General features: G+C 37.8%; 5 protein-coding genes, 1 long non-coding RNA gene and 1 pseudogene across 6 annotated transcripts in view; 2 read left to right on the forward strand and 5 right to left on the reverse strand.

Moving 5' to 3' along the window:
* Window positions 1–22,335, forward strand: part of LOC148908965 (uncharacterized) — a 105,560-nt gene that overhangs the window by 34,837 nt on the left and 48,388 nt on the right. The gene's annotated exons all lie outside the window — the stretch shown is intronic.
* Window positions 3,849–4,313, reverse strand: LOC148908966 (uncharacterized). Its single transcript, XM_089033657.1, has one exon. The coding sequence runs from the start codon at window positions 4,311–4,313 to the stop codon at window positions 3,849–3,851; it is 465 nt and encodes a 154-aa protein (XP_088889783.1).
* On the reverse strand, window positions 4,544–7,377 carry LOC148908967 (uncharacterized). Its single transcript, XM_089033552.1, has 3 exons — window positions 7,177–7,377; window positions 6,749–6,973; window positions 4,544–6,486 (listed from the first exon to the last, which is right to left on the reverse strand). Exons 1-3 carry the CDS (start codon window positions 7,316–7,318, stop codon window positions 6,260–6,262), a joined length of 594 nt encoding a protein of 197 aa, XP_088889678.1. The 5' UTR covers window positions 7,319–7,377; the 3' UTR covers window positions 4,544–6,259.
* LOC148908968 (uncharacterized) lies at window positions 7,440–11,047 on the reverse strand. Its single transcript, XM_089033658.1, has 6 exons — window positions 10,720–11,047; window positions 9,688–9,941; window positions 8,961–9,233; window positions 8,634–8,801; window positions 7,907–8,167; window positions 7,440–7,586 (listed from the first exon to the last, which is right to left on the reverse strand). Exons 1-6 carry the CDS (start codon window positions 11,045–11,047, stop codon window positions 7,440–7,442), a joined length of 1,431 nt encoding a protein of 476 aa, XP_088889784.1.
* LOC116304642 (uncharacterized) lies at window positions 11,718–19,004 on the forward strand. Its single transcript, XM_031714401.2, has 9 exons — window positions 11,718–12,595; window positions 14,080–14,660; window positions 14,965–15,086; window positions 15,373–15,634; window positions 15,787–15,918; window positions 16,511–16,838; window positions 17,160–17,402; window positions 17,482–17,645; window positions 17,839–19,004. The coding sequence occupies exons 1-9, from the start codon at window positions 12,094–12,096 to the stop codon at window positions 18,199–18,201; spliced, it is 2,697 nt and encodes an 898-aa protein (XP_031570261.2). The 5' UTR covers window positions 11,718–12,093; the 3' UTR covers window positions 18,202–19,004.
* On the reverse strand, window positions 19,256–21,278 carry LOC116304649 (uncharacterized; the record flags this gene model as incomplete). Its single annotated transcript, XM_089033659.1, has 2 exons — window positions 19,256–19,280; window positions 19,762–21,278. Coding segments are annotated over 2 exons (1,542 nt in total), but the record flags the coding sequence as incomplete, so codon positions are not given.
* On the reverse strand, window positions 21,277–22,252 carry LOC148908969 (uncharacterized; annotated as a pseudogene).

Here is a 22,335-nt window from a genome sequence, read left to right on the forward strand (position 1 = left end):
TATATCCAAGCAAGATCTAGCAGGTTCTTATATGAGGATAGATAGATAGATAGATATATCATACACACACATATATGTATATATACTGTATACATCTCTTCTTGTACATACATATAGTTACATACATTTTCTAATGAGTTTTGTTAGGCTTATGATAAAGTTGTGAATAAATACTGTATATTTCTGGACCAAGTTTATGTATTTTCTGTGAATAACAACTATATCTCCTTCATAAAAATTAAGAACCTAATTAAGAACCTACTTAGCCTAAATTGGCAATAACTACCTCAAAATACGAGAATCTATTTTGCCAGACGTTAAAAATTGTAGGTTCTTACACGCAGGTTTTTACTGTATCAAACCCCTTTTAAGATTGGTGTTAAACTGTGACAACGTAACTGGACTTCCATCCTGATGGCAAAAAAGGGACCCTGCCAGCCCTCCTCTAAGTTGACAGTACTGTGAGAGAGATTTCACGGGACAGAATGGCTGGGAATCTTCACAATCGATTAAAATGTCAAACAGTGCTTTGAGTTATGTTTGTAATCAATGATGGCAATCTTAGCTGAGTGGAGGTTAGCTTGGGTTATCAGGAATGATAAAGCATAAATTGAACAACCGTGTCTCTAGTCTGTGTACTCTTGGCAGCTAGCGCTCCTACTCGGAAAAACCCATAAAAGGCTAGCAGAAACATAGCGGAATAGAGAAATCGCTGAAATGCAGTAGGGTTGGTATTGTCTGACCAATTGAAGCATATTGTACCGAGGAATAAAATTCGGGAATAAAATCATTAACTGAAAACCCTTTAGAATAGGATAAATGGTGTATTAAACGAAATTCCCCAGGAACCTTCTTTGGGACTACACCCAGGGGTGAAGTTCGAAAAAATGAGAGAATGGAGGCAACAAGAAAGGCCCAACAATTCTACTGGCTTCGCATTCCTTACGCAACTTAGCTAAGGTGACTTTCGGTTGCTCGAGAGCGCTCTTGAAATTTGTTGAGATGAAAGAAACGTGTTAACCCAGAAAAAAGCGTTGGTGACCGCTGTTAATACAGAGGCAGTCAGGGCAGCTACGTGCAAGGTGAGTATCATGCGCTGGGACTTCTCTGGCATCAGCTCTCGATGACCTCATGCATCGAGTCACTTGCTTGGTGGGAGGCATAACTTAACAAAGTGCACGATAAAAGTGTAAATATATAAAGTCTAATCGCGCAAAACGTGATAAAATTAATCGCTCGCAGCTTTGGCAAAAAGTAAAACGTACAAAAGAGAAGGGCAACGCATAAAAGCGAGTACATAAATTGACCCAGGCGCCGTCCAAAATTATTAAAAAACACGGACAAAGCCGTAATATATGTAATACGACATTAAAAGCATCTGTACGACATAAATTACAGTATAAATTACAAAAACGGCATGAACAGGAAACCGAGTGCAATGGACACACAGTAAAACGGCGATCAAAAGATTGTACACTCAAAATGGTTTCTGAACGCCCAAAGTTAGGCAAAGCATAAAAAAACAAAGCACGTTCTACAGGGTTCTACTATTTTACCTTGCATTTAAACAATTATTCGGCCAACAAGAGCAAAAAGATTCCACAATCATAACCATTATCCTGCTGTGAAACCTAGTTGGATAAAGGTACCCCTATTTAGACATAAAACAACAAAATGTGTGGGAGGTTACATAATGATAAAAACCGACCTTCGTTTAAATACTGGGAGCCTGTCAAAGTTTAACTTTGCTGTGCTGTCATTTCCCATTCTAGACTTCCATTCACATTCAAAGAAACTAAGAAAGGTTTAAAGATTAGCCATAATGGAAATGATACGCTTCCTAATATAATTTACTTAAGCACTAACTTCGCACTAGCATCACTTCATGGTTTTAAGACATTGAAACGGAATGGCCTCCAGTATGAGCAACAAAGTCGATAATGAAGACCGTTTTCCAAAGCACCACTGGACCATTGCTTGCCTCTGTTGCACACAAAACTTGGACATTTCGTTTATAAAACTCATCAATTATCTTGCTTTTGTTTTCTAGTCACAAACCTTTACTATATAAGTATTTAGCGCCCAAACCTATTTCACTTAAAAGAGAGGACACCAATTCTTTGACCTCATTAGTAAAATGCATATAAATAATTGCATAGCTCTCTCCAATCATAGTTCGAAATTTTTGGATGCTGGTTTCCATAGCGTGCTCGCACCTTCCTTCTTCTTTTTATTGCTAACAGTTATGTAGTTTAGCACATTTCATTTAATGTTTTTCCAATCCACACTCCTATTTGTGGGAACAAGCAAAAGTAAAATATTCTTAGCAGAGCGTATGTAAATTTTGTTCATTTTGGTAGCTGTCAATGCCATTATGGGAACCCAGGTAAACGATCCTTCAAAAAGACTAGTGAGTCTAGTATTCCATTTAGCTGTTTAGGGCAGTTGACCTTGTTCAGAATTTTAAAAGTGTAGGTAAATCTGAAGAATCTTCTATTATATAAAGTAAGTCACCCAAGGGAATTCCTCATTTTCTGTGTGCAAGTGTTGTAGCTTGCCTTAAGGATTACTCTCATCGCACGATTTTGGGTTCTTTTAAATTTCATTTTAGACAATAAAATAAATCAAAGTAAATAAAAATTAATAAATTACAATACTGAAACTTTCGCGAGATATAAACAAAGTCGTAAGATTGTTGATGAATAAATTCCACAAAATTCTTCCTAATCTAAGACCAAGGGCAGTTTTCCACTATTATGGACACCGTTATACGTGACGCTTCAACAATAGTACAATAGACCTTTCTAGACCAACACCAAATTCTCAATCATGCTGTAACAAATAGAACTGGACATCCCTTTCTTAACAAATGTAAACCTTGAGATCAATTTTTCCCTTTAACACTTTATTTTCTTCGCACTTGTGTCGAACATACAATTCACGATGAACTCTGAACACACACACCTTGGCAAACTACTGCAACTTCTTATATAGTTTTTTACAATCTTTCTAGAATGTTCCAACAGTACATCATAGAATTTTCCAGAAATTACGATAAACAAGTCAAGTTTAATCTATAAATAGACATTTCATAATCACTTCTAACTTACTAGAAATTTCTATAACAACTAATCAAGAATGTCCTGGAAAATCTAGAGTATTCTATAAAACGTGCTTATAGTCATTTCTTCTGTCCATCCTCCCCCTCCTCGATGGGCTGTAGGCTCATCGTCTGTAGAACCTTAGTCGTTGCATGTCAATCATCTATTTCGCACTCCAGCGGGCTGATCTTGATATAGGCCTTTCAAAGATTTTCTGTCCAATTCTGACTTTAGCAACTCTCACATATCCATCTTTGCCAAGAATCGTCTCAGTTATTCTGCCCAACGGCCATTGTCAACGTGGCGTATCCGGAGAAATTACCAATACTGTGTTGCCAACTTTTAAGTCTTTGCCTTGTTTGAACCACTTTTTCCTTACATTTAACTTTGGTAACCATTCTCGCATCCAGCGGTCCCAAAAATGCTGAACTAGTTCTTAAACGCGTCTCCATCTTTTTCGAAGATTAAAATCTGTCTCGTCTACGGATTCGGGAGTGAACTTTCCACCGACCTGACCATGAAGGAAATGGTTCGGTGTTATTGGGACGTTATCTGCGGGATTGGCTGACTGATAGGTTAACGGTCGAGAGTTTATAAGTCCTTCAGCACCTGTAAAAGCTGTCATCAACTCCTCGTCTGTTACATCAGCATTTCCTAATATTCCACATATTGCTCTCTTAGCTGCCTTGATCATCGTCTCGTGTACGCCCCCAAAGTGAGGAGCCAGAGGAGGGTTAAAATGCCATTTTACCCCTCTATTTGCAGTTGAACTTGCAACTTGTTCTTGTTTAGTTTCTCTAACAGCTCTTGTAGTTCTCGATCGGCTCCCACGAAATTGGTTCCATTATCCGAAATCATTTCTTCTGGAAGCCCTCGTCGACTTGCCATTTGATAAAACGCATTGAGAAATGAATCAGTGTCGAGACCAAATGCAATCTCCAGATGTACTGCTCTTGAAGTTAAGCACGTGAACATGCAAAGGTATCTTTTAGCTCTACGCTGTCCTCTTCCTTGGATTGTTATAAACGGGCCTTCAAAATCAACTGCTGTGCGAGCGAAAGCACGAAGCGGCATCTTAAGCCTGATCTTTGGTAGAGGTGCCATGATTTGCTGAGCTGCCTTTGCTTTTCTTCTTCGGCATTCGTAACATTCTCCTTTGCACTCTCTAATTTCTTCTCGACCTTGCATTACCCAGAAACGCGACGAAAGCATTGCTAACAACAAGTTGAAAGCTATATTTGCACTTTTGCACTTTTTCTGCTTTTTTTACTAAAATGTCCAATTAGGTGCATATTTAACATACTTGCAAAAAAAAAGGAGCCCTTTTGGCAAAAATGTAAGTTCTAACATATTTACTGCAATCCCAGCAAAATAGCTTGCAGGCGATTCTGTATAAATCTAAGATTAATTGCTGAAGGAGTCATAGGAATCAATGAGAATGATTATTTTTGAACATTTCATTTATTTCAGTTGATAGCCTGATACGATTTCACATTTATCGTACATAAATAGATGTTTATTTAAAAATTGCACAGCACAACTTTTTCAAAGAAGGAACTTTTGCACTAAAGTCCTAAAGAAGGTGTACCTATTCAAAATACAAATTAAGGATATTTTCTAACTTGTTTGCTCACAATTTCGGCATTTTGTTTGAAGTAGATACTGCTCATCTTGAGCTGATTTAAACTAACATCATACATTTTAAAGAAATACATAACTCCACATTTTAATTTGAGATTTTCCAGATTTTGAATTAAAACTTTTGACCATAATGGTTGGCATATTACTTTATATCTTAAATATGTGAATGACAAATTTATGCCCATCCATACAGTAGCTATGAATCTTAGAGTGACATAAATTTATGCCCATCTATACAGTAGCTATGAATCCTAGTGTGACATAAATTTATGCCCATCCATACAGTAGCTATGAATCTTAGAGTGACATAAATTTATGCCCATCTATACAGTAGCTATGAATCTTAGAGTGACATAAATTTATGCCCATCTATACAGTAGCTATGAATCCTAGTGTGACATAAATTTATGCCCATCTATACAGTAGCTATGAATCCTAGTGTGACATAAATTTATGCCCATCCGTACAGTAGCTATGAATCCTAGTGACATAAATTTATGCCCATCTATACAGTAGCTATGAATCCTAGTGTGACATACATTTATGTTCAATCTCAATAACGAATCCAAAAACGGTTTCAATTTATGTTCCAATAAATGAATCATAAAATGACATATATTCATGCTAAACTGTAAACTGTAACAAGCTAGGTAAAGATCCCTCATTCACACGAGAGATTTTTGCTATGATTTACTTCAAAATCACGATAGAAATCGCGGTGAGCATACCCACACAAACTCCTCGTTCATATTAAAGCACGAAATGAATTTTTGTTCAAACAAAGCAAATATTCACTTAGAGCGACATAGAATCATGCGTGCATGAGAGCCGAAACGAATCAAATGCAACATGCATTTGCAAGGTAATATTAATTTTTGAAAATTTATGTTTAAACTTAGCATATTAACTTACGCTCAAGATAGAAAATTACTTGAAATTGATGTTCAAACATTTTTAGTAACTCAATTTTGTGGACGAGATGTAAAACTATTGTCTTTGTCGTGTCCAGATATAATCGGCTAAGAAGAACACGACTGCCATATTGAAATCCGAGAGGAGAATGGGTACTAGAAAATAAATCTGAGATTTCATAAATATTCCATGACATATAATGTTACTATGTGGTTGTGTGTAGAATCTCACTACCTGTTTCATGGGTTAAATGTAAAGGTGCTGACACACGGTGCAAAATTGCACGAAACCGGACTGTAGCACCGCGTGTCTACCCCAAACTTGTTGCATGCAACAAATCTGAAGTTGAATCACGCTCTACTCATGCAACAGTGCAATTTCATCATATGGAAATTGAAACATTTCCTGCAACATTTTGAAATTTCCAGCCAATCAGCTTGCACCAAATTTATAACTGCTGACCAAATATCTTAACATAGCAGGCGGATACAAGCGATGTTGCGTGATTTTGTTGCAATGTGTGTCACCCTGATTCAAATTTGTTGCTTGCAATGTTGCGTGCAATGTTGCACCGTGTGTCAGCACGTTAAAGGCTCTACTCATTACTAATACACGATTTGGCTGTTTGGATCTTCCTGTGGGGTTTCCTGGTCTTGCGTTGAATCTTCCTCCTCATTCTTCTCCTCTTCCTCTTCTAGTTCGCTGTCCTCCACGATATCTTCGGTATCTTTACGTGTAAGACCCTTTTGAATTAGGCGCGAATCCGAACGTGGATCGTCACTTACGTTGAGACATTTCCGCCCAAGTTCCATGCAAGCACGAACAAACGACCCTTAGTATGAGAAAAACAGACAAAATGATTAAAATAGAGTAGTGATACAAACGTTTACTTATCATAGGGTAAAATCACTTTTTTTGTAGTTACTAGTTCTTCTTTGCAACCATTTCACAAATGTTTCATTGTCTTTTGATTCCCAAAGGAACTATTTTAATGATTTTTAACTCATGGATTCTGGGAAAATAATGAGATATGGCAAAAAGCAAACGATATTCAGTCCGTGAAAGCACTGCTCCATGGATACGTAATAACTCACCAGGTGTTACGTTGAGACCATAAACCCAAGCCTCTGGGTTCGAGAAATGTCTCAACAGAAACTCGAATAATTCTCTTGGGTATTCACCCTCCATTTCTCCTTCGTGTGAGAAAACATTTGTTATCTTATCACAAGAGTCAAAGTGGAAACTTCCTGCTTTCATGGAACCACTGTCAGTCCAATGGCCAACAATAATAGACTTTAGTCTATTTGGAATCTTGCGTCCTACAGAATAAATTACAATTTCAATCAGTAAACACGTGCAATCCGGGACCACTCAGAAGTGATAATCACATTGAACTGTTCTTACTGCATAAAACACGTTTACTAAATTTGATACTAGTAAAATTCTGAACCAATTGTTAAATTTATCGCAGGTGAAAAAAAGCTTTGTAAAGAGAAAAAAAGAAAAGAAAGTAAAAGCTCACCTTTTAGCGACACATGCTTAGTATCATTCCAGAACAGCTGCTGAAAGCCGTCTGGAATCATTTTGTTTTTCAGCACATCCTCGAGCGGCTGCTGACTTTTCCATTTATCTTCAACAAGTAGGACCACATTGTAGTGGTCCATCCTCTCAATGTTTATGCTATGAATATTTATTAGAAAAATCTTCAAATCCTCTGGAGTGAAGCCCTGCAATATTGATTAAAAAACCGAATGTCAAAACATTGGTTTATAGATAGTTGGTATGTTATAGATCCCTGCCAATATATGTGTCTGTATTTAACTTCGGGGTATGAAGGCTCCAATATCGCGAGTAAACGTATGGCTTGCAAAAGACAAAAGGAGAAAGAGGGGAAATAAGGATGACGGCTCTCTGAAAAAAGTCTTTCAATTCCTGCAAGATAAATATATATACATTAAAAATGTGTCGACAACCTGCCAGTATTTAAGGGGGATATTCCAGATTTGACTAGATAAAAATTATCAGTACACCATAGAACGTTTAAACAAAAGGAGAACATATTTCGAGCATTGTTGATCAAACTGACATTCCGATAAAGGACTAAGGCCCGAGCCCCAGTATACGTGGCAAACCTCAACTATGATTTAAATTACAACTTTATTCAACTGTCTCTTAAAGAACAACTTTGAAGCACATGCATAGCTTTGAAGTGGTAATACACTATGTCCGGTGCTAATGAACCGTACACTCACCTGTGGCAAGTTTTGTGGACGGAATTTCAGATGAACAAATTGTGAAATTTGTTCTTCTCTGGTGTGCTCTGGAAATTGCGCTTTGAGGTCATCCCAGGAATCTACACCTGTGTACTTCATAAACGCTTCTATAATGTTGCGCTTGCTTTTTATGTGAGCTGCTTTGGTGGCTAACTCTTTGAGGGAAAGTTCCTCATTCACCACCGCCCTCAACAAAGTCAACTTCGAGTTAAGACTTATTCCTTGCAGGGGCATCCCCAGCTGAAACAAAATTGAAACAGAAGATCATCAGAATTGCGCCAGGTACAGTTCTAACAAAGCAGCTGATTGCTGAAATAACGTTGAGTGACCAAGCTTTTCTGGATGTAGGCAACCGAAGAAGAAAAAGAAAGTAAATAATTCGTCTGAGTAAAGAAGGATATGTATGTTAACATAAACACTATTAGTCCTGAAACTTCAGAAAAATATAATAGCAAATGTAAGGTTATTTCTCATTTTCACCTCATTTATTGCCGAAAGGTTGAAGTACGTAAGAAAAAGTGTTCAGCTTCATTTATCTTTTGCCTTTGAATTGATGCCTTTAAGGTGGATTCCCGCTCCAGTTTCGAAAGAGCCGTAACGCATATTTTCAACGCTCTTTTAACCACCTTGCGTTGGCTTCGTTTTTTATAAAACATTTATATACATGATTCATTTATGTTTGTCATTTTATTCATTATATATTTACTTGGTTCTGAGTAATTTCTTGTTTTTTTCTCATTCTTCTTCGCTTCTGTTTTGTATGCTGGTCCTTAAGTTCGCCCTTGGCGTGCTTTTTGGCAATCATGACAAATAAATCCCAAACTGGCTTTTCCAAAAGAGCTGCTTGTAGGGTTGGTTCTAGCGTTGTCGGGCTCTGTGGGTAAAAAGTTTTATTAAGCAAAGACCATTATTTTGCAAATTCATATATGGATAGTTAGCTTTTACAACTGATATCAATTCGTTTTCGTTAGGGTTTTAGGCATTCAAATTCGGGAATGGTCCACATAAGCTAGCATGTTTACGAATATAGTACCTTTCCACTTTCCACGAACATCCTCTTACAAGAATCTCGCCACTCCGTTGTGGATGGGGGCGTGGGTCCATTTAATGGGAGGCGCTCCATCTGGTACCTCCAGTTACGACAGGCCTCCACCCGGTCTACCCATGTCGTTGTCCTGCTTGCCTTATTGTTGAGATTATGGCTTGCCGCCACACGTTTTATTTGCTCATCTGTCATTGTATTTCCATACAATGACACAAAAACCTGCTTCAACGATTGGCGGTGGTTTTCATTAGTCGAACACACCTAAATAAAAGCAATTTAGTTTGGTGAAAATATGTTCGAGAAGATGTTCATTCATCATAGGTGCGTGCAGGTCCTCTACTCGCAGGGTAGTAGATTATATAAACTTCTCAAATGACCAACAAAATTCATCAGAGACTAGTAAAAAATGAGTGGAGTAAGAATACATACCAGCCGTGAAAAATGAGTAAAAGACTCAAAAACACAGAGTAGTTTAGAGATGGAACATTCAATTTATAAAATAAAAATCCAAACTGTTTGGACTTTGGGCAAAAACAAAGCCTTGTACATTTTTTAAAATAATTCATGATTCATTTTCCAAATTTACGTATGATTCATTTTTAGGTTGACTTTGCTTTGAAAAATTCTAGATTTCGTCGTTTTTCAAGATTTCTGATCACGCTTCAACCAAAGAAACAACACTTATAAAAACGTTTTCAAACAACAGTTTCTTTACCTTGGCAAATGCTGCCTTCCTATGTAATCCTCCGATCACAGTCATATTGCAGCCCTTGACGAGATTTTTGTTTCTTAACACGTCGTCACGCGAAATATCTGCAACTGCCACCCATGGTTGTTGGTCGTGGGTGAAGCTTAATGGTTCAGCTTGGATGGACTGAGCCAAATACTCAACATGTTCCTCATTAAGTGGTCGGTCCAGCCATCTCTGGGGGGGATCTTTGAGACGATCAACATCCAAACGGAACATGCCTGTCAGGAGAAAAAGAAGCAATGAATAATAATAAGAAATATATTTAATTATTATACAGAAGCGTTTATTTAAGAAAAAACCACTGTTCGCAAGTTGGAGCCGAAAACAAAAGAGCTTCTGTCTATGATTACTAGAGTGCTTTTAGTCTCACTGTTGAATAGTTAGATAAATGTATCTAACTTAGATAACTATTTAGTTGACGTCACCTAAAATAGTAAAAGCGCGCCAAATAATGGTCATGCTAATCCGGGGGGTTGTTTTACCAGAGAATGAGTGAATAGACATTAATTTCTATCATCGTTTCTCCCCCTGATCTCACGAGTAGCTGTTTACTCGTAGTTTCAAATTTAGGTGACGTCACCTCGAAAATAGTAAATAACTTATCTAATTTAGTTGACGTCACCTATTCAACAGTGAGACTAAAAGAACTCTATTAGTATGTTAGATTTAGGCAGATTTGTTTACCGTGGATGCGTTTTCATTAGCACATTCCTTTGGTTGTGTTTTTATAACAATTGTATACTATACTACATATCACATTACCCCAACCACGTCATAACTCCTGTTTGGCAGATCCTTTCAAACAACTAAAATGTTTTGTCTTTTTTTTAGTGAAAACATTTCTTTTGACCTAACGATCTATCTGGCCAATGTTTGTGAACTATCAGCAAATGAAATTGTAAATTAACAAGTCATGTTTAGCGTTTATAAAAATATCCGAGTAGAAACACCCAAGCAAATGTAAAACGAGTCTAAATTATATGAATGTAGTTTTACCTATGTGGTGAGCTGAAATTTCCTGGTCCAATGTTGTGGCCCGTTTGAGCTTCTTCCCCGGGGACTGTAGATCCAGTTCCTCTTCATCAGTGTTCCTTTTCTTTATCTTGGAAGACTTTTTTGAGGTCTGTGGTAAAACCTCATTTTCGCACTCGTCATCCTCTCCGCTCGAGTCATGTAACAATGGCAATCTTGGGTCTGACTCGTCTATTGCTTTTTCTTTCAATGTTTTCCATCTTTTCCAGGAGTTCTCGAACTCTTGAGCTTTTATATTTGGGCTGCTCAACGGCCCATTTCCTGCTTGAAAATCGCCGATTTCAAAAATCATCGTAGTTTTTTCCGGTGACAGATAACGAATTTTTCACCGTTATCTGCAACGAAAAAGATTCTTAAATGAATATGAAATCTAAAGTGTTTGGAAGAATTGGGTTCACATGCTCGTTTGAGTAGACCCCGGGAGTAGACCGGTTTCCGTACAACTTTAAATGATACATATTTTCAACATACACGAGAAACTTGCAATCTGATCTTACTGAAATGTCTTTGCCATTTTTGTGTGCAGAGACAGTTAAAACTTCTTCAGTCAAGTGTTTGGCCCTTGTTTTTGCGCGTATTCCATTAACTTGGATGAACAGGAAACCATCGACATCTTTCACTGACCAGTTACCACGTGGGCCTCTTTCTTGTGAGTTATTATTTGCCATATCGAGATATAATCTAGGAAATTCACCGGATTAATAAAACATACTTTGATGTAATAGATAATTTGAATCACCATAAGTTTATACGTTGAAACTAAAGTTTCGGACTTTCAAAACATTAGCGTGAGTTTTGAGCACGGTGACTCAAATTATTAAAAATTGTTCATACTGTGACATAGCCTGCGTAGCTGCTCATGCCGGTTCAATAACTGAAATTAGCTATAGCAATTACATGTAATTAAATATTCCACTTACTTTTCGTAAAGAAGTAATTTTTGATCGCTAGTAGATGAGATTTTGAGTGAGCTTTGACAATAGTCGTGGTTAAACTTTCGCATCAAATGAGAGACTTTCAAATACAAGGCCAGTCTTGTAGTGGTATTGCTCAATTGCCAGAGCTCACAGCATGTGGTTTCCGGAATTAGTCTTAGAAAGCAATCTGATTGGTCAATTTGTCTTGGAAGACAGAAGAACCAAGCTCTTTGGTATACTGTGAATGTCATGGGCGGGTCGTTTTTTTTTTTTGACGTATCGTATTTTCCAAGGGATTTCTGGTATCCGGAAATGCTAGGTCATCATATTGATGATAATTCGTTGACTGTTGAAATTCCCGCCCAAATTGTCCAGGCTGCCATTGGTAATAGGCGAGCCAGAGCACTCACGAACGCAAATCATGGAATACAGTGATAGCGATGAAGAGGAATCATTTAGAGGTTTTACAATAAGAGATCTTCGCGAGGACATTCCCATTGCAGAAAACATTCCAATTTATACTTTAATGCCTCGACCTGCACAGAGGAACCAGCCAAAATATTTGTGGCATGCTCAACGCGATGACGAAGAGTTATCATTTGAAATTGAAATTCCCGAGCAAACTTCAGGGAACGAAGGAGAAATTTGCGAGGCGGGAGAGCTAAACGATAACCTGAATGAAAGCGATGTCGAGGGGGACTTTTCAGAGGCAATTTACGCACAAGCGAAGATGCAAATTGTTGAAGAGTGTGAAATCTCCAGCGATGATAGTGTCGAGGGGGAATTTTCGTTCAATCTGGATATTGAAGATACATCCATGGAACATGACGAAGATAACTGCTCTGACAATGATCAATATAACAAACGCCAGGAATCTTTGGTACCTCAAGAACAAGAACAGCATTGCAAGATTTCATCACGAGGTAAGCTAGCTACTGCAAATTAGATCCTTGATAAGTTTATTATTGGTTATCACCTTTAATACAGAGAGTTATTGTCACTGCTTTGAGGCGCGTTACTCGTTTTTCTGTCTCATGATTATTTCCTTATTTATTTCAAACGGCAGAAAACTTAATTTAGTTAATTTAATTTAATTTTTTAGTAGTACCATAATAACATATTGTTTTGGAAATTCGGTCTCCACTGATTGCTGCCAACATAGTTAATTATGCTGCCAATGTTATAAAAATAGACTTGGTTTTTGAAGAAATCCTGTTTTTTTGCTTTGTTACAAGCTCCCACACATTTGAAGTAGTCATATTTCAAGTCTTCGATTCGAAAACGTTTAAACTAGCAATAACGTAGAGGTTTTTAATTAAAGTTGTTTCATATTTTTGACGTCAAAAGCTCAATCGTTTCTGTGTTATTTATAGCTCGTTCAAATACTTATTTTTTGCATCATTTCATTTGCAGTTAGCAAATTTTTTTTTGATACATTTTCTTCATGTCTTTACAAACGAGCCAATGAACAGCGTTCGAGAAAGAACTCTGTCAGCGCCTGTCAAATTAAAGATGGAGAGGGAAAAAAACAGAACAACTAAAATCCCTTACAAACTCAAACTCGGCCTTCAGCTGTCCTTAGACTGATCAAATTGCGGTGCGTTCATACTAGCGTTTTTACTAGTAATAAAATAATTGAATAACAGTAAGGATTTTTGTGGTTAAGAATACATCCCAAGAAGCCGCAGGGTACTTTGAGTATTTTGATTGTTGTCAAAGTTATCTGCCTGTCAATGTTGAAAGATTGGTTTTGTTTGTGTGATTAAACACTTTACACTAAAACCACCAAAAACTGTATCTTTGATGCTATTTTTGGTATTGAGATATTTAGTTGAAGTTATGAATTCAAAAATTATTTTTGGTGTTATAACATTTTTTATTTCTGTCTTAAAAGTTTGGCGCTAAATGTATGTAGCATCTTGTTTAATTAACTGTCACTTATGATGAAATGTGCCAGTGCATGCGGCCCCAACAACAATCATATAGATTTTCATATCCGGCTTTAAGAAACCAACATTTTTGAAAATCTTTGCCTGGCAAACAACTAGGTGCGACTGTTGAAACCATGTGTGAATTTTTTTCAAATATGCTGAACCTTAAGAATACAACCTACAAAAAACTTTAAAACTCTACGGTATTGCTTTTTTTCAAACGTTTTAAAGCCTTGAAAAATAGAAATTTCCCAGCCTGAAATTTGAAATGATCAGGTGGCAAAAAATCATTTTTTGGGTTATGTAAAATATATTTCATGTTTCAAAATATATCTAGAATGACGAAATTATGATTTGTTGGAATGGACAGTGTTGTTATAGCTTTAATACTAAAATCAGTGATCGGCCGCTTATCTTTGACTTGTTCATGATTTACTAGCTATTTTTCCAAATTTCTTGCTGTTTTTTTTTTTTAGGTTTGAAGCGTTCAACTATTGTGAGCCCCAAGGAAGTGATGACCAAATACTGCTGCAAAAATAACTGCATCAAAAAATTTTCTCTGTCTCAAATCACGGAAACACGACATGCGTTTATTAGGAATTTTGGGCGTCACGCCAAGCAACGACAATATATTTTGGACTGGTTGAGCTCCAATCGGCCGAAAGAAGAAGAAGATAATTTCGTTCATTCTATATGTGGCGTCAAAGTTTGTATCAACTGTTGGCTGAATGTCTTAGGAATTACAAGGCAAAAGTTTTTTCAACTGAAAAAGCAGTTCCTTGATGAAAATCGACGAAGTGGAATTCATGGAAACACAGGGACCTTAAGGCTGTCATTGTCCAGTGAGTTGGCACTCAATTATTTAAAATCATATTTCGAACAAATGTGCGAGCACATACCCAACGGAAATGTTATGCATCTCCCCTCAAACATAAGGAAATATGACATTTACGAGGAAATGGAGTTGATGTTGGCATCCCAGGGACAGCCTTGTTGCACCAAGACAACATTCAACAATCTTTGGACAAAGTATTTCCCAAATATTAAAATTCCAAAGGTAAACTAAAGTCTTACTATAATTACTTAATTATTTTGCATGGCATGTTAAGTTGTATTGTAAGTTTCGGGTAATTGCAGAAATTTCAATTTCAGGCACATCGTTAACGTTTTTATTATAACAAAACGAAAAGCTATCCCGTTTTTTGCTTTGTTTTATGTCATTGTATGATGTTATTTCATTTGCCTTATTCATTTATTTTGTTTGAGGTTTTATCTATTTTTTGTTCTGTTTAGTTCTTTCTTTTTTTGTGTAGTTGCATTCAGTTATATTGACTCTGCTTTGTTATATTTTTATTTTGAAGGAAAACCGATTCAGCAAGTGCGATGATTGCAGTAAGATCAAGGCCGATCTGAGAGAGACACTAGATCCCGAGAAGCAACAAACTATACTAATTAAGAGAACGGGGCACCATGAATTTGTGAGGTACAATAATTTGTTCTAGAACATCCGAGGCTTATCAGTTGCCATACAGGCATGATATATTGATGAAAACACTAAACTTTAAAAGATAATAGAATAAGTTTTAGAGGAATTGGGTCAAAAAGAAAGGGGCTAACATTGACGTTGACAGGCTAGATAGTCAGAGTGATGTTTAAACGTAAGCCTTCATCTTTCTACCCTGAGAGCAGCTGAGAGTCAACTGTGCATCAAAAGTGGTCTCCTTGTCTTTTTAACAAAATAAGTGACAATTTTAATTTTATGTTTGCAGACTAGAGAGACAACTTTACCTAAGCCGTGGGATTTTAGGACATCACCAATCAAATAAATACTTCTCCATCGCAATAGATGGAATGGATCAAAATAAAACGGAACTGCCTTTCTCCACCTTACGATACAGCCTATTGAATACGGCTTGGAGATTGAAAGTGCACGTTGTTGGGGTGATGGTTCATGGCCGAAACCCAATTGTGTTTCTCGACCACCAACAACACGCACATGATTCTAATTTGACCGCCAACATCTTACTTCAGGTAAAAAATCGTCGTCATTGCTACCACCATTATCATTAACTTCATAACCATTATTGTTGTCATCATCATCATCATCATCATCATCATCATCATCATCATCATCATCATCAAGTTTTGCTATGTATGAACTACGAACTTTTATTATAACGTAGGTTTTCTGGATGCACAGAGATCGATTACCTGATATGGTTTATATACAGATGGATAATACATGCCGCGAAAATAAGAACCAGTATGTTTTTGCATTGCTGGCATACTTGATTGAGCGAAAGGTGTTTAAGGAGGTAAATGTTAAAACAAACCTTTGGAAGTGGTAAAAAACGCTAAACTACATAACGACATAAATGAAGGGCCGACTTGGAAAAGTGTGTATGTAACGATTAGGTGCGTGTGAATATTTCGAATTAATTTACTGGAAAAAAGAAACTAGGAAAACTTGGTTATGAAACATGCTTGATTGACTCGAAGTCAAAAATTGTCATTCAAATCCGAATCGTCATTCACGCTGTTTTCAAACTCAGCCCTTCAATTGATTTATGTGAATTAAAACTTTTTTAACTGGATTTGTCACATATACGACTTATCCTGGTGTCTTTATACAAAGAAATGTATGTGTTTAGCACAAAAACCAGGCTCCTCGTCCATGGTATGCAATTTAAACATACATTTCTTTGCAAAGAAAAATTCAAATTCCCATCCTCGTCAATTTTAATTCTACATGCACCTGCTGGAAACTTTGTACTTTCATCATTATCAGTTAGAGCAATCGGAGTATTAATTCGAAAGATACATTGCGTGTTGTATTGACAATGTTAATAATAATTTGTCAATCATTTAAAGATCTGTTAATATCAAAATTTGTATGTATCTCATCAGATAACAGTATCATTCCTACCGAAGGGTCATACGCACGTGGATGTAGACCAAATGTTTTCGCGGTTATCTGTGGCGATAGCTAGGTCTGGATGCTTGACTCCAACAGATCTAAGGCGATTGATTGGCTCATGCTATAAACAGGCACAAGGAGATGTCACCCAAGCAGGAGCAAGGCCCCAAGTTGCACAACTACAACACCTGTATGCCATTAGAGAATGGCTAAAGCCCTACAGTTGGGCAGTCCACTACCTGAGGCCCTTCCATCAATTCCGCTTCTATCTTGATGAAAGAGGAAAATGTTTAACAGACTTTAAAGCTTGGTGTCAGAGTAAGAACTAATTTGATTTTAAAAATTTATGACTGAGTCGACTTAGTCAATTGGAAGGTCAAATAGTACAGTTGTATTTTTTATTCTTAGACGAGTCCTTTTACATTCTCAAATGTGTGCGGTTACAACTTGAAATTATCCTCATATTTCATTCCATAAACAGCTCCGGGAAAAAATCTATTATTATTTTGAGTTTAGCTTACATTTTAACTCAAATAAGTCCTAATGATTGAACTCAGCTTATTAAAGTTCCAGTGTGAGTGATCGTTCTGCTGTAAGGGCAGGTTCAGTCTTACAGTTTTCGTACAATTTCAATTTCAGGCGAATGGGATCCATTAAAGTGGCCACCATTAGAAATATTGAAGCAAGAACCAACAAGTGAACCTGAGACTATCGTTCCTAGTTATGACACTGTGGACATTGATCGCCTACGCGGGATGGTGAAAAAATGTGTTGATGGAGGGGTGTTAAATGCCGAGGAGGAGAAGGTGTGGGACGGGTTTTTGGCTGGTGAGGAAGCCCTTGCTGACTACTACCAAGACAAGGAGCAAGCTACGTACTGTGGTATGATATTCAACATTTATTGATTAAGTGGAAGATCACATTATTAAAATCGTTTCTTTTTTTTTATATATAAACATAGATAAGCATCATAACAAAGAAGTGAGGTACATGCCTCCATCAGACAATGACTGGCTACTTGATGAACTTGTTGCCAGAAAAAGACCAAGTGAAAATGAAGCGCCCGACCTCCGGGAAGTACTTCGTGAAAGTGAATCGCTCCTGAACGGAGAAGGGCTGATTCCGGTATGTAATGTGAAGCTGCGTGTACGTTCATTATTGCTAGGAGACATCGACACTATTCCACTACAGGAAGACCAATATTTCGCAGCACTAACGTTTGAAAAGAACAAAGTTTTAAAAAAGAGAACTTGAGCATGGCGTTATTTCATCAAAAGTCTCTTGCTTCTGTGATTCATTTTATGATTTCTTCACACAGGCTTACACAGGACCCTACCGACCACCTGGACACAAACAGCGCGAAATTATCAGAGATGAAAATGTAGATGCACTTAAAGTAGGTATGCTCGTCGCCCTCGACGTCGACACATATAAAGAGAGGCCACAGATAGCCGAAGTTGTGTCACTCAGCACCTCAGATACAATAGAGGTGGAGTGGTACATTGGAAGCTGGTCAACATCATGGAAGCCCCACAAAGTACGACGTGGACGAAATATGGTCATATGGAGAGAAGTTGTCCAGCAATCTTGTGTCCTCCTCTTCGACTTCGAGTTAACGCCACAAAAGAAGCTCAGGGAGGCGACCAAAAGAGAATTGAAGAGGGTACATGAGGAAAATTAGGTTGAATGAGTTAAAGGATTGAGAAAGTTTCAATCTACATTCGTAAGCTGTTTCGCACTTTTCATTTGAAAACACAATTGACTTATGAACAACGGAGCACACCATTGTTTTCTACTATTGTGGTCTTTAAAATATTATATAGTTGATTCATAATGAAGAGCGTACGGACTTTGGAAATGTTTGAAAATTTTGGAGTGGCCATAAATTTATGTCCAGCAATAATTTTACGCACTTATGTCATGGTTGAAAGTTTCTCAGTGGGCATAAATTTATGTCCGGTAAAAATTCGTACGGACTTTGGAAATGGGCATAAATTTATGTCATGGTTGAAAGTTTCTCAGTGGGCATAAATTTATGTCCGGTAAAAATTCGTACGGACTTTGGAAATGGGCATAAATTTATGTCATGGTTGAAAGTTTCTCAGTGGACATAAATTTATGTCCGGTAAAAATTCGTACGGACTTTGGAAATGGGCATAAATTTATGTCATGGTTGAAAGTTTCTCAGTGGACATAAATTTATGTCCGGTAAAAATTCGTACGGACTTTGGAAATGGGCATAAATTTATGTCATGGTTGAAAGTTTCTCAGTGGGCATGAATTTATGTCCGGTAAAAATTTGAACGCACCAAGGACATGTTTAAAAGTTTTTTTATGGACATAAATTTATGTCCATTGTATGTTTCTTTTAGATTTGTTATAAAAATAAACTTATGCCCAACAGTACCGTTTTTTATATAAGGCTTAAGCATAAATTTATGTCAAGTAATGACATTTTTAATTTTTTGATATCACCAAACTATTGACCGTAAATGCTTTTGCACAAATCCTGTTCGACAAATATTTCAAATTAAAAAATGTCCAATAATAGGTTTTTACAGTAATAATGTATCTGGAACTCAAATGTGGCATAAACATAAGCTTTTGATTAACAGAACATCAGATTAGTTCAATTTTAATTAAATTGTAAAGATATGGGGATAGAAATAAAAAATCTCATGCACTGATAAGTCCATTTGACAGTATTTCAATTTTACGACCAATTTTTTATTTTCTTAGTCGGTGTTTTTGGAATAAACACTGAAATATGAAAATATATATTACAATAAAAACTACAAAACACTAATTTGTACATTTGTGTCTTTTTTCTTTTTGTGATGATTATATCCTTGTGTTAAGGTGAGCCGTTCCTTAATCTTTGAAAGAGTAATTGAATGGAGGCGAAAATATGTAAATGAAATATAGTTCCATATTGAACAGATGGAAAAAAACAGGTCCACAGAGAATATCAGTGTCAGTATCTAAAGTGAACAAATTATATTCATCATTATAGCAAGATTTATTAAAGATGTTCAAATCTGATTGTTTTTGTGTATATTTTGATATTAATGGCCAATGTGGAACAAATTCCACAGACCAGAGGCATAAGTGCAAAAGTGCAAATATAACTTTCAACTTGTTTAACATTTGGTTTGTCCCTGCTGTGTGATTTCCTTGCTGATGAAACCACCTTACTATCAGCCTCGTTACCCACTCTTTTCTAGGCAATAATATGGGATACTTGACATCGTATGGTAAGTGCTCGGCATTCTCTAATCGGCCATTTGACCTCATCACACCGTCGTCGTGCAGTCTTGGCTTTAACGTAAGTAACTTGCTGGTGATGGGAAGTGGTTTTCCAGAGGATAATGCTGAATACTCTGCTTCAAACGCCCTTTTCTGTCCTGCTTTTATAATCCTGTTCTCAGCATCCTGGTTTTCCTTGACAGTCAGCTCATTCCTTGTTCGTTTACTGCTTGGAAGTAAGCAGTGGTTCAGGAAACGGTAAATCCATGCTTGGATTCTGGTTAGTCTCAACCAGCTCGAAAAACGTTTTGTTTCTAAGCGCGGTTCGTCGTCTCCTTTGATAACCAGCATCGTTCTGCCTCTTTTATCGCAGGTGTCTACCTGGCACCTTTTTGTTTTCCTTACTTCTGTATCACATGCACTGGCATGTGGGATCTTGTTTATTGGCCAGTCTGATGGTTTCTCTTTGAGGTAACTCGGTCCTTCCCACCATGAAATCTTTTCAGCAAGTTCTGGAACTGTTAATCCTTTCGTGACAAAATGCACTGGATTGTCATCGGTTGGCACGTATCTCCATTGGTTAGGGTTACTTGATGATTGGATCTCTCCGATTTGGTTTGCTACAAATGACTTGAAGACTCTGCTTGGTCGGTGTATCCACCAAAGCACGTTCATACTGTCTGACCAATACGTGGTTAAGCTTGGATCAATGTCTAATGCCTTGGCTATTGACATACTCAACCTCAATCCCAACACTGCCCCCATCAACTCAAGACGTCCTATACTCATGGCTGTAAGCGGTTCGACCTTTGATTTCGATGCCACCATTCGTACAGTAACGATCCCACTTTTGTACTCACTTCTTGCGTACACCACTGCTCCATACGCCGCTGTGGAAGCGTCGGCAAACGAATGTAAACTTACGCACTGTAGGGACTCTAACTCTTGGAACCATTGTCTTGCCTTTTTTGCTTGTTCCTCTTTCATCTGTTCATCCCAGTCTATCCCGGTGGTCCACATTTCCTGAAGAATGATTTTGGCGCGAACGATGTATGGTGCTAGAAGACCCAAGGGATCAAAGAGTGTTGCGATACTCTTGAGAACATTCCGCTTTGTAAACTTGAATTCCTTTCCTGGTGGTTGTGCCTTGTAGGTGAACATGTCTTCCTCAGCTACCCACAGTACCCCAAGCGTCTTTACCGATGGTAGATGGCCTTGGTCTAAGTCTACTTCGGAGCCTCTGTCATCGACTGGTATTTGCTCCAGCACCTTTGGGGAATTCGATAGCCATTTTCTCGCATGCATTCCAGCTCTTTCCCACAATTCTGATAACTGTCTGTACAGTTCTATTCCTTTGTCGTCATCTGAAGTAGAGTCCATGCTATCTTCCATGTAGGTTGACTTCAAAATCGTCTCTGCTGCCACTGGAAATTGTTCTTTATGCTTCAGCGCATGCTCTTGCGTGACAAACTGAGCTTGGAATGGTGACGAATTCACCCCAAAAACTACTCTATTGAACTCGTACACATCGATGAAATGGTCTGTCTTCTGGTGCTAGGCTTATTCGTAAGTACATTTCTGCGATGTCGCACACCAATGCTACGGGGTTCTTGCGAAATCGTAGTAAAACACTGAAAAGTTCACGCTGCAACTTGGGTCCTTGGTGAATGACGTCATTCAGGGAAATCCCGCCGCACTTAGCGGAACGCATCAAATACGATTCTCGTCTTCGTCGTTTCTTTGTCTAGTCTTACGACAGCGAAGTGGGGCAAATACCATGATTCGCTTGGCCTTTTCTCCGTTTCTGGAACCTTTCTTATGTAACCCTTTTCTTCTTACTGATTGATCACGTCTGAGTAACTCTTTCCTATCTCTGGATCCCTGCACAGCCGTTTCTCTGTATTCTGCAACCGCCGCAGCGTGGTCTCATAGTTGTCTGGCATGAGCGGTTTCTTTTCCTTCCATGGTACTCCAATCTCGTTTCGTCCATCTTCAAACTTTATTGATTTCTTAAGTGCTTCCAGTGCGATTTGATCTTCTGGCTTTAATATCTTGGTTTTCATCTGTAATCCGTCGTCGTCAATCTCCCAGAACTTTCGAATAACGTTGCCCAACTCAATACTTGGTTTCTCACGTACGAAGGAAGTACGTATAAAGTTTGTCCGATAACCCTTCTCATGACATACGCTGGGATGTCCAATACATGTCCATCTTAACGGTGTTAATCTTGCCACTGGCTCGCCTGGTTTCCCTCTTACATCTTTGATTGAATAGTGTAGATCAGCATAATCGATACCGATCAGGATATCAACGATCGGGCGTGGCCCCAGATAAGGAAAGTTTATATCTTTTAGGTGGCTCCAGTTCTTGGCACACCTGGCCCAGTTAACTGCTTTCATGTTGCCTCTGACTCTGTTTGCTGTAAACGCAGTAATCTTCATGTTTATTTTGCCATCTAAGCTCTCTATCCCACACTCGATCGGCATCGTCTTGAAAGTATCTTCCTGGCCATTAAGAACGTTGACTGTCACTTTGCGACTCTCGCCCTGTAGTCCTAACTCAGCGGCGA

The sequence above is a fragment of the Actinia tenebrosa genome, unplaced genomic scaffold, assembly GCF_029948245.1.
Source record: "Actinia tenebrosa isolate PJP-AT-01 unplaced genomic scaffold, QUT_ActTen_1.0 PGA_scaffold2__45_contigs__length_23673736, whole genome shotgun sequence".
NCBI lineage: Eukaryota > Metazoa > Cnidaria > Anthozoa > Actiniaria > Actiniidae > Actinia > Actinia tenebrosa.